This window comes from Bacillus rossius, chromosome 1 (genome assembly GCF_032445375.1).
Source record: "Bacillus rossius redtenbacheri isolate Brsri chromosome 1, Brsri_v3, whole genome shotgun sequence".
Taxonomy (NCBI): Eukaryota; Metazoa; Arthropoda; class Insecta; order Phasmatodea; family Bacillidae; genus Bacillus; species Bacillus rossius.
This window is the reverse complement of record NC_086330.1, coordinates 51,652,256-51,669,884: the sequence shown is the minus strand read 5'-3', so window position 1 is coordinate 51,669,884 and position 17,629 is coordinate 51,652,256. Positions and strand designations below refer to the sequence as shown.

The 17,629-nt window shown below is 36.5% G+C and overlaps 1 protein-coding gene across 3 annotated transcripts in view; it reads left to right on the top strand.

Annotated features, from left to right (window-relative positions):
• The window catches only part of LOC134535912 (sialin-like), a 45,917-nt gene continuing 28,288 nt past the window's right edge, over window positions 1-17,629 (top strand). The window contains exons 1-4 of one of the 3 annotated variants that reach the window (XM_063375309.1): window positions 1-123; window positions 6,865-7,040; window positions 9,232-9,471; window positions 15,361-15,448. In XM_063375309.1, the coding sequence (XP_063231379.1) occupies window positions 6,900-7,040; window positions 9,232-9,471; window positions 15,361-15,448 (469 nt within the window). In that variant the 5' untranslated portion in view covers window positions 1-123; window positions 6,865-6,899. Of the gene's footprint in view, window positions 146-779; window positions 1,813-6,864; window positions 7,041-9,231; window positions 9,472-15,360; window positions 15,449-17,629 lie in introns of those variants that run through there. The other 2 variants (XM_063375299.1, XM_063375291.1) reach the window with 2 other exon arrangements.

Below are 17,629 nucleotides of genomic sequence, written 5' to 3'. Positions count from 1 at the left end.
TTTTTTTTCGTTCTATTAGTACATTATTCTTTGTTTTTCTTTGTTTGTTGACCATATTCCTGTTTCGGAATATTTTGTGGTGTTCATATCCTTGTTGACAACAGCAATTGTTTGCTTAATTTTGTGTGTTTTTTGTCTTTTTTGGGTATTTTTATTTATTTATTTTATTTATTAGTTTTTCTTCAACAGAAAAAGTTCTTAGCAATGGCGTATGTCCAAAAACTTACATCAAGTCATGCACTCCCATTGCACAAATCTTTTAAAGATAACATAATACAAATGGATGAATAGTAAATTAAAATGTGTTTTATTTGGGTTGTCTTAAAACATTTTTCTGAAACTCTACAATATCCTGGGGAATGGTATCAGGATAGGCACAAAAAAATTGATCTAGTAAACTTTAGGTTATCAGTGTTCAAATTTTTGTTTGCCCAAGTTTCCTCTAATATTTTTCTTCTAATCTTTTTTCTTGAATGCTGAATCCTAAGGATTTGATTGGCCCATCCTAATCATGTCAAAACTACGAAGCAGCTTTGCTTAGTGTTAGTGAAGAATATTTTGCAGTGTTAGTTCAAAACATACTAAATACAATTGCTCTTAAAGGCAATAGTTTTGGTTCAACACTTTTGGCCAACCATGCAAGCAGTGGCGTAGCCAGGATTTGCGTATGGGGGGTGTTAAGAAGCATGCCCTCCCCCCCCCCCCCCCTCGTATTAAAGCGGGGGGTCCGGGGGTCCTCCCCCGGGAAAATTTGGATTTTAAGGTGTATAATAGTGCTATTTCAGCAGTTTTCGGTACTTAAATTTAAATATTGTAATGGTAAAAATTTTATTAATTTTAATATGAAATTTGTTTGAGTGATGAATAAGAAATTAATTAAATATTTGGAGCTAAGGGGGGGGTTCGAACCCCTAAAACCCCCCCCTGGCTACGCCCCTGCATGCAAGAGCTATGTTCTTTAAATTATTCATTCAATAGGGAGTTTTGATTTAATAAACTTGTTTGGACATACACTATTGCAGTTTTGCACTGTTTGTCATGGAAAAAAACTCAAGAATGCAAAATAAGAAATAAAAAAGAAAACATAGACTTACAGAGAACAATCCTAAAGCAAATGGACCCAAATAAGAATCTAAACAGGTATTATGGACAACACGAAGACAACACATACTTAAAATATCAGGCAGCACAAGAATTCTGTGGAAGGAATGTAGTCATGAAAAAATAACAGCACAGACAAACACAGTGGGCTAACAACTACTAATGATGTAAAACCTATAAATTCAGTGACTCCTACTGTCTTAGATTTTTAAATTATGGTGACATTGGCATAGGTGGTGGGTGCGCCATTCATTAGGAGTCTTGTTATATTAATTTAACATCTAACTATAAAAATAAAAATAATAATAAAAAAAAGCATCTCAACCCTGACAATGGCCTTCCAGGATACACCCAGAAAGAGACAGACTTGCTATTATGACATACCCGCACCTAATAATCAGGACAGTTTCTATGTGCGTGTTCGGCTATCTGTCTATCTCCTGAGTACATTGTTGTAAGCACTTGAATATCTTAATATTCAAGTGCATCGCTGCTTTGCTTTTGCACATTGGCTAGATAATTCAAGTTAGACAGACTAATAATCAGTCCATCATCTTCAATTATTTGAAGTGTTTCTTGCGGTGTATTGTGTAAAGCAAGATTGTTGATAACAGTTTTTATAAGACATCCATTCTTGTTCAAATTCTTCTTGAGGTTTTGAACAGAGGAGTGGGAACTTCTAGCACAGCATAGCCATGGAAACAAGACCAGGTAGGTTTAGGAGAAATTAGTGAAGTATTGCTTCAGAAATAAATATTGAACTTAACTCCACTACCCATAAGTTTATTGAAACTCGTGAATAAACTATTCAAAATATTTTTTATGTAGAGAACTGATACATTTGCAGGGTGTTTGCAAATTTAATGAGTGACAGGAAGTAGCAAAACAAGTGACATTAGTTAAGGAAAATATGTCTGGAAATAAGATCCAGCAAAGTTACGGGCACAAATTTGATTGTAGCAGGCTTTAGGGGTTGAAAGGATGAGCGATTGTAGCGTGGTTGCATTCAAACGTTTTGTGGGAAGCAGATGACGAGCTGGTTGCAGACAATTGGTGTTATCTGTACGCATGGTGTTAAAAGTTCCGCTTTCAGGCAGTGTCTGGTTAAATCCTACAAAAGTCTTACTATTCAGTACACGTCTGTTGTGAAAGCACATAACAGTAAATGCAAACGCTCATGCTGCAATTTTTTCGCCTGCACGTATACCATTGATATATCGACTACCTGTGATTTTACAGTCTGCCGTGCTATTGCCAAATTTGTAATTGCAGCATTGTATTCACAGTCAACACTACGCTAGTTGCCCAAGGTCAGCGTGTAAACGTACCACAACCAACCATCCACTGTGTTGTACACCGGACTGTTTTCTAATGAGCATGGCTGACTATGCCTCTATGTCTGGCTCGTAGCCTGCTCCCCGCAGAGCATTTGAACGTCACTACGCTGTGATTGTGTATCTTCTCAGCCCGTTTAGTAGTCCCCTGAAGCTCGCCAAATTCAAATTGCACGCACCTGTTCACGCCTGTAACGTTGGAGGTTTTCATGAGTTAAGCTTTATATCCTGTATTAATAAATTAGAGCGAAGGTAATAATAAAAAAATAAAAGTAAATGTAACATGGAAAAAATGAAGTCAAGTTATTTATATAGATTACTAAAGCTTAGAAATAAGAGAAATTAGACAAGATGAACAGAGAGTTTAAAATAATTTTTTTTATGCTCTTTTAAAATGTAGTCTATTTGATACACTCATGTTGAGAGATCAAGTTGTAATGCATGGGAAAAATTTATAAAGGTCCTGTGAATTATAATGCATGTAACTATGTATTCTACCCTACCTCTATGTAAAGTTGACCTTGGGGAAAAATGGTTCTGTTTGAATCAGTATGCATTTGTTTGTTATATCTGTATGTATCTATTTGACAAACACTTCTAGTGTTATTTTACTAGTCTTTTGATAAATATGTTTAAAAAATTTGTTATAAGTAGATCAACTACAAAGAAAAGAAGAAAGTAATGTAGTCAAAATTATGAATTTATTATTTACAATAACACTTACTTTAATTACTTTAGTGGAAACATCTTAATATAAAATTGTAGGCATGTATGTATTGCTTTATATACATACATACACATACATGAACATACACACCTGTAGTAGGTATAAAAATAAATTTATTTAAAATTAATAAATACACATTCTTTATAATAACCGCATACATAAATTATAAAACAGCTGTAGGGATAAGCTTGTCTAATCCTTGAACCCTAAAATACCACTCCAACTACTTATAGTGTTTTAAATTTTTCAGATTTGAAGGAAAACATTTGGTGAAAGATATTAGAGGTATTAGAGGAACTGTAGTATATATTAAAAAATTAACACTGACAATTCTGAAGTATAGGTACCAGGTCAACGAGGTGTGTTCAAAAAGAAACTGAACTTTTAAAATAGCCCGCCAACCTGCAGAGGGCTAATGTTGCAGCTACTGAGCGCACCTAGTGACAGTTTTAGACACAAACTGCTATTTGCCGCATTTCACTGTGACCGTTAGTTAGCGAGATACAGCCGCTGAACTGCACAATTCGTTCATCGGATTAGTGCCAAAAAGGCAATAAAAAGAACTTGTAGGAACTTGTGAAATTTTGCTACAAACTTGGCAAAACTTTTATAGAGACATTTCAATTGCTTAGCCAAGCATATGGGAAGGACTGTATAAGTTGTACTCAGTGCTATGAGTGGTTTAAGCATTTTAAACATGGTAGAATGTTGGTCGGTAACGTTCCCAAGCCTGGGCGACCTTCCACATCAACAGATGATGTCCATATCGAGAGATTTCGTGCTGTGAGTCGTGGAAATCATTGTTCATCTGTTTAATAAGTTGTGGTTAAAGTGGGCATCAGCATAGGAACATGCCATCAAATTTTGAGTGACATATTTGAGATAAGTCATGTCGGTGCAAAATTCATGCCGTGTTTGTTTGACTGATGATCAGAAACAGATCTGTGTTGAAATCAGCTAGGAATTGCTTGACACTGCCAGAGCCAATGATAACCTCCATAAGAACATTATAATAGGTGATGGGATGTGGGTTTATGTTTATGCAGATTCAGTCAAAAATGATGGTGATGTTGGTTGTGTTTTCTGACTGGAAAGGCATTGTCCATCAGGAATTAGTACCACGTGGGCAGATGGTAAACAAGGAAGTCTACCAGGGAATTCCAGCGTGTTTGAGTGATGCTCTGTGCAGGAAGAGGTCTGAATTGTTGGGAAACCAGTCTTGGATGATGCATCATAACAACGCACCGGCTCACGCTTCCCTCCTTGTCCGCAGATATCTGGCAAAACATTACATTCCCGTTGTGCCCCATCCATCCTATTCTCCGGACCTAGCCCCAGCATACTTTTTCTTTTTTTCCAAACTTAAACCATTTTGAAAGGACGTCGTTTGCAAACCATAGAGGAGATTAAGGACAGTGCGACAAGAGACCTGTGAGCCATCCCAGAAAGTGCGTTCCAGGAGGCTTTTCAAAACTGGAAGAAATGTTGGGAACGGTGTTTTGTGATTGGAAAGGATTAATTTAAGGGGAACATTGCTTAACATGTTATAGAATGACAATAAAGATATTTGGTTTGGTTTCTTTTTGAATACACCTCGTATTTGTGTTTCTGCTCTAATAAATCTTATCACCATTTTCCAAAGTGTTTTAGTTTAAATATATATTTACGTAATTAAAATTAAGGTATGCATCGATTCTGGAAACTTATTTTGTAAAAAGTGTATCTTAAGTGTTGCCTGTATTTTTATTTCTTTTATATTTTTTATTATTCACCCTCGACACCTAGATTTTGATACAAGGAGGTTAAATTCGAGACACTCTTATGTGTTACAAATTAGATATTTGCATGCGAAAAAATGTGGTTTCAGCCAATCACTATACAATATTAATTTGATTCCTAATTGCAACTGTTATTATTACCTATAATACTGAGTAGATTTTAGAAGCCACCAGCTTTAGTAATAAACAGTTTTCAAGACTACTACTTGCACTCTGCTATCAACTTGACTGCAGGTTCATCAGACAACAGCAAATGTTATATGTGCAGGTCATATTCATAAGGCAAGGACACAGGGAACGAGTCAGTGCAGAGATTATACACTGGACTCACATTTCAGGGAACCCTAGTTTTAAATGCTAGTCCGGTCATCTTGTACTCAGTGTTCCAGAATCTCTGCACGCCAATGCCGGAAGATCGAATGTTGGTGTCTGATGATGTAAACAGATCTCGGTTCCCTAAACGACACAACTGTTTTGTCTTGGAAAATTTACTGTGTTCGTCTGTGCTGACGTGGTGTACAGAATATCTGTTTAGACTCATCATTGGGCTTGCCTCTGCATCTCAGCGTTGTCTTTGTGTTGTCCAATGCATTTTTTGACGTGACAACGTCTAATAAATCGATGAACGCCGGCTGCACGCACAAAAAAGTGTCCCACTACGGATGTCCCACTACGGATGTGTTCTGTTTGCTCATTGTAGGGCCTACGCATGCGTGACATCTCTCTTCCACTCGATTGGAACGACCATCGATTTGACTTTTCAATCATATTTTCGTCGTTTGAATTATTAATATTATGTAATTTAACGATTGTCCACCGATTTTCAGCACAATCGGTACAGTTATTTAAAAGTAATGTTGAATATTAAAATACGTTTTGAACCAACAATGGTGTTCTACAGTTACACATAATAATTCAAATTACAACCGGGATCTTTTGCACAATGTTTTAAAAAATATTGTAACACATTATAAATACGTTTGGTGTATTTGGGATGCGTATTTGTTATAAAATCGAGTTATAAAAACAAAATAATAATATTCCCCTACCGTGAACAAAATTTTTATAAATGTGTATATAACCTCTGAATCTAATAATTATCGAAAATGGCCTCGTGGGTGAGCGATCAGCGGCGCTATCTTTTAATTGTAAGATTGTCGGTTCGAATCCCTACAAGTGCGAAATTTTTTTTTTGTACTTGTAAAAATAAATACGGCGCACGTAACATTTCAAAAGTAATAAATATATTTGAATAATGAATGCAAATAAAAGTAAATTTATTAATTAAATTGTACATTTCATTTCACTCCTTTGTATCCATACAAAATAGTGATAATTCAATAAAAATGATTCAATTTTATTCATAAAAGTATGCAGAGGTAGATTTTATCATACAAAAGATATAAAAATTAAAAAAAAAATTCTTCCTAAAGAATATAATATTTTTAATGCCTAAATGGTTTGGTTGCAAAAACCTATTACGGCTGTCTCAGGCCGAATATGATATTTCCTTTTCTTCTGGATCAATCATTTCATCAATGTTTTGTTATGACATCACGTTAAACTATCGTCCGTAAACCGACTTTACAGACAACCAATTTTTTTTGTCTTTATTTACGGTTCGTGTCACCTCACTGTGTTTATCTGTGTTATTAAATTCTGACATTCCTTCCATGGGATTCTCTGCTGTCTATACATATAACTTTAGACATCTGCTTATTTTGGCTTGTTTTCTGTGTGTTTATATATTCATCTTTTGTGTCCATTATTGAGGTTTCTCCATGTCATACAAGGAGTAACCAGTAGTGGCATATGCCCATTAAAACATTTTAGAACTAATGACCTCGCAGTCATTGAGACGTTAAGCCCAGATACAATGAAAATAGAAAGCAAGAACACTGACCAGCGTGCGTGTTCGTTGCAGACAATCAGCAAGGATGCGTGCCAGTGCGCCTCATTATGCTGCTGCTGGCGGGAGGGGGCACGTTCGTGCAGATGTTCGTCAAGACCTTCCTGTCCGTCGCCATCGTGGCAATGGTGAAGAGCGAGCCGTCCAGCGGCAACACTAACGGCCACGGGGTAGCCAACGCCACCGCCCAGGTGAGTCGAGGCGGCCCCAAGGCACCGAGAGCGTATTCGAGAGGGGTGACAAGGGACACATTCCACCTTGAAATTAAAGTTAAGGGCCACGCCTACCTGGGCACAACCTATAGTGTGCAGAGCTTCAGAAAAAAACCACATGATTTGGTAACTGCCTAAGATATCTGAGTGGTGTGTCTTGTCTACGATAAACATACACGAATATGCTGAGGTTGGATGAGTAGGTCTGTTTTTTATATTTCGTTTTTACATTGTATTTTTAGAAAATGTCTAAAACATGTGTTTTTTAGAAGAATCTTTACGCATGAACCACCCGGTAAAGATTCTTGAAAGCACTCAAGGGACTTCTTTTCCTTGCCATATAATGTAATTGCTAGCGCTCAAATCTCATTGTTGCCTTATGCACGACGAGAAGATTGCACACCAGTCTACAGCCTTGCACATAGAGACGACACCGTGCTAGAAGCACCAGTGAGCTTCACACTCATTACCCCGCCTAACTAAAACAAATACACCCCTGACTAGGCAGGCCCCTTAATGCCACATCATGCACATAAAGGGGAAAAAATGTATCTACTAAAAGATTTTAAAATAGTTAAATTTTTGTTTGTCTTGTCAGTAGCGAGGTCACTAGATACGAAAACACGAAAGTTCGGAGAACAGGGATGTTGGGCAAGGAATCGACTCTGTCCTATCATAAGGACTCATCCCAGTTTTGGCTTGGAGTGATCTAAGGAAACACGGACAACCGGAACCAAGATAGCTGGAGCAGGATTTTAATCTGGTTCTGCAGGATATGAGTCCCGTATTCCACCACTGTGCTACTTCGATCAGCACCAAATACCGATTTCTCTGCATCAGTGAGACTGCACTTATTTGACAATACATTTTTTCTTAGTTAGCATTACTAAACATTATCAGAAAATGTCTAAATATTATTATTGTTCTGAAGAATGTTAGGGTATTCTCGACATAAAATCAAGTTATTTGTTGATACAGTTGAAGTTAAATGCAAGTGAATGCAATCACAATATTTGCCTTATTTCTTTGCAGGTGAGTGAAAATGTTATCTCCTTACATTTTTAAAATTATGAATAATGTAGCATGGTGTTGACAGTGAGAAGATCTTGTCTGTCTTTGAATCAGTGGATGTACATTTTTTTTTGTACTTGCAAGTAGAAAAAAAGGCTACTTTCAGCCTGGCGGGTGGCAGATGGACGGTTGCTGCTCATCATTGTTTGGACTGATTAACACTGCCATGGTCAGCACCACCAACGAATTTTGTGTTGCTTAGTTAGGGTGTATTTAATGTATTTATATCAGTGAAGCTGAATGATAAGAGCCACACTCACTAGTGTTTGTAGCACAGTATTGCCTCTAAGTGCAGGGCTCTGAACTGGCACGCAGTCTTCTCATCGTGCTTAGGGAAACTATGAAATTATAGCTGTAACCAAAACATATTGCGGAGTAACGAAGATAAAGATATGTGTTTTCAAGAATCTGTCCGGAGTGTTTCATGCCTAAAAAAGACTTTGAAAACATACATTTTAGCTTATATCACTCTTCTGAAAATACAGTTTAAAAATGTGATTTGAAAACCGCATAACTTATCCCTCCTTAACATATTCTAAAATGATTTTCATAAATAGACACCACTCTGATATCTATCTTGAGCAGTTTTACAATTGCGTGGTTTTTTCTGAAGCTCTGCACACCTTATGTGTATTCAGAGCTTAAAAAAAAAAAAAAGATATTTAAAAACTACTTAAGATATCCGAGTGGGATCTGTTTACGGAAAAAGCATTTAAGAATTTGCTGAGAGCCGAGAAGAAGTTTTGTTTCCGGATAAAGTTTTTAAACCGTAACTTTAGAAGAGTTAAAATGGATAAAAGGCGTGTTTTCAGATTAATTTTTAGGCATAAAACAACTGGTATACTTTAAGGTACTTTAGGGACTTGCATTACACCTTTATCTTTATTTCTCTGCGATATGTTACGGTCACTGCTAAAATTTCATAGCTGTCCTATGCACGATGAGAAGACTGCGTGTCAGTTCAGAGCCTTGCGCTTAAAGGCGCTACCACGTTAGAAACACTAGCAAGATCGTCCCGCCTCACTAGGCGGGCTCCTTCACTTGATTGCTTCGGTCATGCCACCCACCGTCGGGGCTGAGCCGGAGGTGTGTCCTGCAGAATGCGGAGGGGGAGTTCGACTGGAGCAGCACCATGCAGGGCTTCCTTCTGTCGGCCTTCTTCTACGGCTACATCACCACCCAGGTGCTGGGCGGCTGGCTGTCAGCCAGGTTCGGCCCCAAGGTCGTCATGAGCTGCGGCATGCTCTCTGCGGGCATCTTCACACTGCTGGGCCCGCTCGCCACTAACTTCGGCGCGTACACTTTCGCTGCTTCCAGAATCCTTGTTGGCGCCTCCACGGTAGGTTCCACCAGCAGTGCCAACTATCCATTTCTTTCCTTAGTGCAGTGGTTTGAAGTCAGGGCACATTTAAAATATATAAATAATTGTAGGTGGGTGTGTGCGAAGCTTCGACTATGCGAATCAATCAAAGCTTTAATATATTTGATTTGACTTTACTAGTAAATTTGCTATTCTTTTTATTTGAAGCATCGGTTGTGATGCAAAGCTTTGCGTGTCTTTTGAAGTTTTGCATTTATTGCAAAGCTTTAAAACATTGGAAGCCTAAGATTCACTTACGAAATACTTACTTTTTTTTGTGTTTTATAAATTTTGCTTGAATAAAGTTGGTTACTTAAAAAAATCAAACGGTGGCACTCCATTTGCTTTTACGAATGCTGAATATGCATGGTTATTTTATAATTTTTATTGAATTTGGTTATATATAGGGGTCAGTTGGTTAATCACCTATACAGTCTAAACATTGCAAATGTTATTTTTTTTTTACTTCAATCCTTTTTTTATAAAGTAAGTGTAATATAGCTTTGCCAAGAACAAAATTTTCAATTTTATTTGGCGAACATTTTAAAAATTCAATTTGTTATTCGTTTCACATTAAAAAAACTAGTATTTGCACAGGCCCTAATTTCTGAGAATTCTATATAATTCTATATTTTATATATAAAATTCTCGTGTCACAGTGTTAGATACCATACTCCTCCGAAACGGCTTGACCGATTTTCGTGAAATTTTGTATGCATATTCAGTAGGTCTGAGAATCGGCTACTATCTATTTTTGATACCCCTAAGTGATAAGGGTTGTCCACCCCTAACATTATTTTTTTATTTTTTGGACAAAATTTTTTTTTATTTTTCTTATACCTAATGTGGCATTATAAAATACATACAACCCTAAATTTTCACCCTTCTATCACCAACCCCTAACTTTTAATAGAATTTTATATTTTTCAACCCCGGTCGATAGCTGATCAATTAACACTTGATCAACCTTCCCCGCCTACAGAGAGCTCATTATCTGGATTAACACATAAACCACAAATTAATATGAAATTCCATCCCTAAGGAAGTGAAAAAGTGATAATTTCATTTTATAACAGAAAAAATCATAGGTCATAGACATACAAATAGTGAGTGAGTGTCATTTCTCTATGTCTGCCACACGATCATACACATAGTAAGGTCTGGCAAATTCATATTTTTTTCTCCTTGGTGAGACCAGCCCGCTTAGTGGATCTCGCAGCGGCTAGCAAAATAAAGGCGCTCATAACAGTTTTCTTCTTAACTTCCATAATAGATAGAGTTAGTTGCCTTGAATTTTAAACGCACCATCGTTTGATGCGTTTGTCATGTCTTTAATTTTCGTTTGTTTGTGCCGTATGCGTTCCTATATACCATTCATCCGATTGCGATGAAATTTTGGTGAGTTGTTATGCGCATGCCCGTGAAGGTTTCTGAGACGGTATAACTATTTTGCAATAGTTGGACTACAAATCGTTTCAAAAAATGTGTTTATTTCATATTATATAGCGGCACTTCGTCTGTTTTTGTTGTATAAGTGCGCACGCATGACACAATTTATTTAAATATAAAAGAGAGACAGAGATAGAGTGATATATATAGAGTGAGATAGAGAGGCAGAGATAAGTTGAGATAGAGCGAGGTATAGAGAATGAATTGGGTTAGATAAAGAGATATATAGATGTATAGAGCTATATAGAGATTTATATATAGATGTAGATAGAGATAAATATATATTTAGAGAGATGGATAGATGATTTGTATACCTATGTGTAACTACTTGAAACATATTACAAAACAAAACTGAATGAGGCATTGCAATGCAAGCCGAGCATTAGCTAGATAATGGAATATTTTCAATATTAGTAATCTCTTATTTTTAATTTTTTTTCTATAGTGCTTTATAGAGTCTAGACTACATACAGACCTCCAAAATTTAGATATATACAGGTAAATAACTACGTATACACTGGCAGAACGTCTGTCGGGATCTGAAAGTGATATAAATTATTTTGCACACTGGACATTCTAATTAAGTAGACAATTACTAACGTCGTCTGATTTCGAAAAAGGCCCCCTTCACCCTGTGTTCAGCCCGGGCAACGCCGGGTACTGCAGCTAGTAATTATATAAAATATTACAGAAAAAAATTGGTTGTGTGGTTGCCATTCACGTTAGAAATGTAACTTCACAAATAAGAGGGATAGCAAATTTTTAAGGAATTCTAATATTTGCAACATGCATAATCAAGCATTGAAAATAGACCTTTATATACTAGTGTCTGTCCATGTCTTCAATGGAATCTAAGAATGAAATAAAAAGGTTTACGATAGCTGAAATCACCCTTTTGGAAATGTCTATACAAATTGGCACACTCCTACACCGGATATAACATAAGAGCCGAGAGTCTAGAATTGCGAATTACGTGTTCTGAAAATTTGTAAAAGTAAGCAAAAGTATGAGATAGTATATAAATTTTTACAAAAGTATTGGAAAGTACACAAAATCATGCTGCTGCTGCTGCTGTCATCTGTAACCAGTTGTAACAATGATTCAAATCAAATTTTTTTTTAATCCCACACCATCAAGCAATATTCTTTACAAACGTTAACACGTTAAGTCCATTACCATTTATTCTACCGGCTGTAAAAACATTTCACTTAAAAAAAATAATGCAATAAAAAATTGAAACATACACTAAGTTAATTAAATTCTTATGTTTATGAGAAAGGTGAGCCTATAGAGTCATTCAAATGACACATAAAAAAGATGTGTCAACAGAAATGAGTGGTATGTTCATAATTAAATGGTAGAATAGAGTAACTATAATAATTTTTATATGTGGACACATATTTCTGTGGAATACCACAGGGTGCGCCTAGAAATCTTCTAGGGCGCATCCGGTGAGAATCTTTGCCTTGGTGTCTTTTCGAAGCAACACACAATGACACAGAACAAGTTTTTTAACTTTTCGTCTATGTTTGATTGACTTGTGTTTATGTATACTTATATTCTTGTTTTTCGTGTTTGATTGTATCGGTTGTGGTTACTGCAAGTATCTGCTGGCTAATTGCAGATACGCCTACCTCCTGTGTGCTTCCCCACAGGTTGAGCGTGCCTGCTCTTGGTGCGATGGTGGGGAGTGTCCACGTAATTGCAGTGACCACATTGTCTTTGACTGTATGTGTTGTGTCCACTCTGAAAAAAAAATTGGCGTATAATTTTATATTTTAATTTGTTGTTTCATTCAAGCATAAATTTTTAAACCATGGCAAAGATAATTGTATATTCAATAGTTGGTCATTATTTTGTTTTATTATGATTTATAATGTGCGCAGTTAACACTGGAAAGCTATTCAGGGAACTGTTTACAAATACATTTCACTATTGGTGGTACAGGGACAACAGAAATTCCCGGGTAAGAATCCAAACCCAGTATTACTGCGAACACTATTTTGTAGTGATATAGTTGTTTTTATGTAGGTGTACAAATTTATAAATATCTACAAGTTTACATGAACATTTCTGTTCCATTTACATAAAAGTTACAATGTACAGTAAGAAACCATCCCAGCATATTATTCCTGCGAGTGACCTCGGGGAGACCAGGAAAACCGAGGTCACAATGGCCAGTGCGGGATTCAAACCAATGTACTACTTGAAAGCGAGTCCGGTGTTTCAACATATATATTAAATAAAAAAAGGAGGGGGCGGGAACGAGGAAGCAATCAACTTCAACCATGACCTATCAAAACGAATCACCCCAGCATCTGCCAGGAGAGATTTCAGGAAACTGGAAAACTGGAATTAGGATGAGAAGACCATTATTAGAACCAGAGTTCTCTGGAATGAGAGTCCAGTCTCTTACCAGTTGGCCATCTTGCTCCAAAAAATACAACTTTTATTTTCTAAAAAAAAAAAAAATCATAGTTGAAAGTCGAACTGGACATTTTGATAGATGGGTACTGCTTATACTTGAGTGTCATGACCCCAGGAATTGCTGTGGTTCAGGAAACTGTGGGACTTCGGAGGATGTTGAGGCAAGGCAGTTTCCATTGCCCTCCGAGGCAAGGAAACTAGGGAACAGTACAGCACCCATTCCGGCTGTTGTTCTGGGTGAACAAATTTTATAACCTGAAAAAATCCCTTGCTTTGGCCAAAAATCAATCATGGGACCCACTAATCATTAGTAGAGAAAAGATTTCATGGTTTTATTTTTAGTTCAATTTTGTTTTAAACAGAAGATTTTAGTGTTATTGTTTTTTATTTTTATAAATGCTGTTTTGCAATACTTACTACACAAACTAGTGGTGATATTTATATGTAGAATATTTTTTACAATAAATTGATCTAAAACGGACACATTCGGAACAGTAAAAATAAATTTGTGAGCATTTGTGATTTCAAAGTGATTCAATAAGAGATGCACTGGCATTGTTCCGAGCTGCGCCCTTCAGAGCCCGATGTGCCACCACCTCTCCCCTTACACGCTGCGAGCCCCCTCCTTCCACCACCACCCTCTACGACCGCCCGCCGAAGTGTGCGTGCGTGCGTGTGTCGGCCCGCGCCCACCGATGTGACGTCAGTGCTCCGCTCCCGAGAGTTGCCGAGCGAGGACGAACGGGCAGTGAGTCGTGAGCGGTGCTAGAGGAAGGAGCTTCATACACCTGTCGCCGTTCTCGGAGTTTTTGAGTGATACAGGAAGAAACGGGCCTCGCCACACACAGGCTACGTCACGGCCCTGGGAACAGAGTAGCTGGGTCCACATGCCTGATTTATGCACTTTGGTACAATCTTTTGTCTGAAAACGACATTCCTTGAATTTCAGACACAAATTTTTTTTAATGATTTGATATAAATTTAGGTTAATTGTTGCTTCATTCCATGATGCAACTTGGATTTCGGTGATATATATTATGGTGTATTAACTTGCATTAACAATGCAGTGTATTGTCATGCTTTTCGTTGTTATTTTGGTTTTATCACAATACACAACATAATCTTGTCCCTAATCATTAGGCACCCTGACTGCAGGCACAGGCTACATTGGAAATAATAATAGAAATATACATATAAATCCTTTAAAAATTAGACCTTGTAGTTGTGATATGTAAAGTTTCCCCAAGCAGGGTCCTAGTCAGGGGTGAGGACATTGGTATACATTTATCTCTTCCAGAATTTCTGCAGAAGAGATAGTTTTGCAGTCACATGTCAACTACTAAATTTTGTAATTTATGTTGTCTTGAATTATTTGTACAATACCAATTTTCAGGCTGTAAAACACAATTGGTCTGAAACTACATTAAGTGCTAATATAAAGTTTTAGCAGACACTGCAACCACCCTCCTCCTCCCCTCTTTCTCCCATGAAATGAAAATGCTGGCTACTTGCCTCTTCCTAGGATAATGATTTTCATATTTCAGTGCTGTTTGACATCATGAACGTTCCTTCTAGGGCAGAGGAGGTAAACACCTGAACAATGAGTGAACTAATTTTTTAAAAAAAACAATCACTCATTCTTGAGCTTAGCTCATTCATATGTAATTCCTAGGTAAAAACATTGTGAGCAATTGGGTGAGGATGAAATTCTTTGCATTTCTCCATTTATAGGTGAGAAACACTTTTTTCATCTTTCCAGTTCTGACCCAGCTTTTGGTAGTTAAAACATTTTTTTTTTTTTTAAAAAGTTAAGTTTATTGCATCCATTAGATCTTTTATTATTTGTGTGCGCAGTACATGTTGGCTCTGTGGAATGCTTTCTCCAGATACCCTCTTGCTATTTTCACTTTTAAATGCTGTACTTTGTGTAGGCAATGCTGTCACTTATGAACATTACAGTCAAATATTAATTGAACAAACTTTTTCTTCTAGGGCTTGTTATATCCACCTCAGCAGTCCTTCATTTCGAAATGGATACCTCCTGAAGAATACCAGAAGACATCAGGATTTATGAATTCCTGTGAGTACCATCCATATTATTTGCATTCATTATTACTTATGTAGTTTTCTTTTATATTGATATACTTTGCATGTCTGCCTCAAGTGAAATATGATTACCATAATCTATATATGTAAAATTGGATGTTGGTATGTATGTATGACATCTCTAAACTCCGACACCATTTGACCAATCGCCATGAAAGTGGGCACATCAAAGTGTTTTTTCACGGAGAAGGTTTTTGTGCTATCCATTTTTTTTTTGTAATTCTCTATTAGGTGGCGCTGCAGCACATCAACTTCTATATTGTTCAACCGATTGGCATGGGTAATTTCATTTTTATAACAAAATCATATTATAGACAGTAAGTGGGTGTCATTTCTCTATGTTCGCCACATGGTCATAGTAGAGTAAGGTTTGGCAACTTCTATCCTTCTCCTTGAACAGACCGGTCTGCTTAGTGGAACTTGCGGTGGCTAGCGAAATAACGGCGTTTATTTTTTGACTTTGTCAATAAATGGCCCGGGCAATGCCGGGTATTGCAGCTAGTATATTTAAATAATCTTACAAGTGCACTAGCTTATTATTCTAAGAATTCCATTAATTAAGAACATGTTAAAGAGCCTACCTTAAAAAGGTGTCTTTCAAAAAAAAAAGTCTACGGGAAGCATATCAGAAGGAGATTAATTCAGTCAATTCTGAATGATGATATAATGAAATTGGAAAATCCCCACTGTCAACCATCAACTACGCTTACTAATTTTGTAGAACGGTAGAGCTAATGTTTTACACTGCACGGTTATGCTTAAGGAATAGGACCTCCCAAACCACTTGGGTACTAATACAGTGTTAATAATTGTGAAATAAGTTCTTGAACACACAAGAAAAATACCTGGTGGTCTTACCTTTGTCTGACTCTCTGCTTATAAAATTCAGTGGATGTTTTACATGACCTAACATGAGTTTACAGGAAATAACAAACGATAGGACAACACATGAGACTACAGTTCACAGGACAAATCCAAAACACACAGTTAGGAATTAACAGTCATTCTAACAGTCAAATAGCCATGTAAAAATAGCAGAAAGGAGCATAACATGCAAATAAAATTGTTAGATTTACAGTAAAAATTAATTATAATTATAAATCCTTGTCAGTAGGAAGACAGATAGCAATCCAAAAATGATGAATGTGGTAAAAAAAAGATGATGTGAAATCAATAATAAAATAGGAAAAACATATCAACAGATGAAGACACAAAGGACACACGAAAATAAACAATGAAGTAAGACTACAGAGAAAACCACAAAAACAAATAATTCCTACATTTTAAAGTTTTATCAAAATAATATTTACACAGAATGGTTTTATCTTAATAATATTTACACAGAATGAAAATTTATAAAGTAAGTGCTAGGACAATAACAAATAAGTTTACTGTCACAAGTGACAGTGTTTTTATGAAGGAACTAATATTTTTCCATATGCACTTGGTACCTATGCCTTAAAGAGATTGTTGAGTTTCAATTTTTTTTCTTCTATCCTGACAAAGACAGTAAAATGGCAAGATAAAAATGTTATCTTATGTGGCACAACACTTGAAAAGTTAGTTGCCAAGTGTCGCGAAAGCGGTGATTAGCACATAATTTGAATCTCTCACGTGAGATAAGCCAGTGCCGGTTCATCAACTTGAGATAACTTGACTGAAACACATGATAGCTATAGCAAATGTGAACGGTAGCGTCTGCAATTAAGGGACAGAAACATACAACTGCTAGAAGTAGTAGTAGGGGTGTCCGTGGTGATGTAGATAATTAAATGTATGATGGATGAATTAGGGCTTAATATCTCATTGACATTTAGACGAGGGGTGATGAGTAAAGGCAAGATTATATGGTGAATAGAGATAAAGGTAAAATAACATCGAATTTGAAGCCAATACACCACCAAACTCCGAAAAGGATATCAATATGCAATACAACTCCGCAATGCAAGACAAAACAAAAAGAAGTGAAATTCGCCTCAATCAGCTCATTTATTCTATTCAAATAGAGTATTGTTTTTATATATTTTTAGTTGAGGCTGTTATTAAAAAACCTAAAATACTAGGTATGTACTATTAGAAATGTTAATTTAGAGAAACATCACAAGGAAATGTATACTGATTTTGGGCTTTTAACATTATGTATGATTTTTTGATT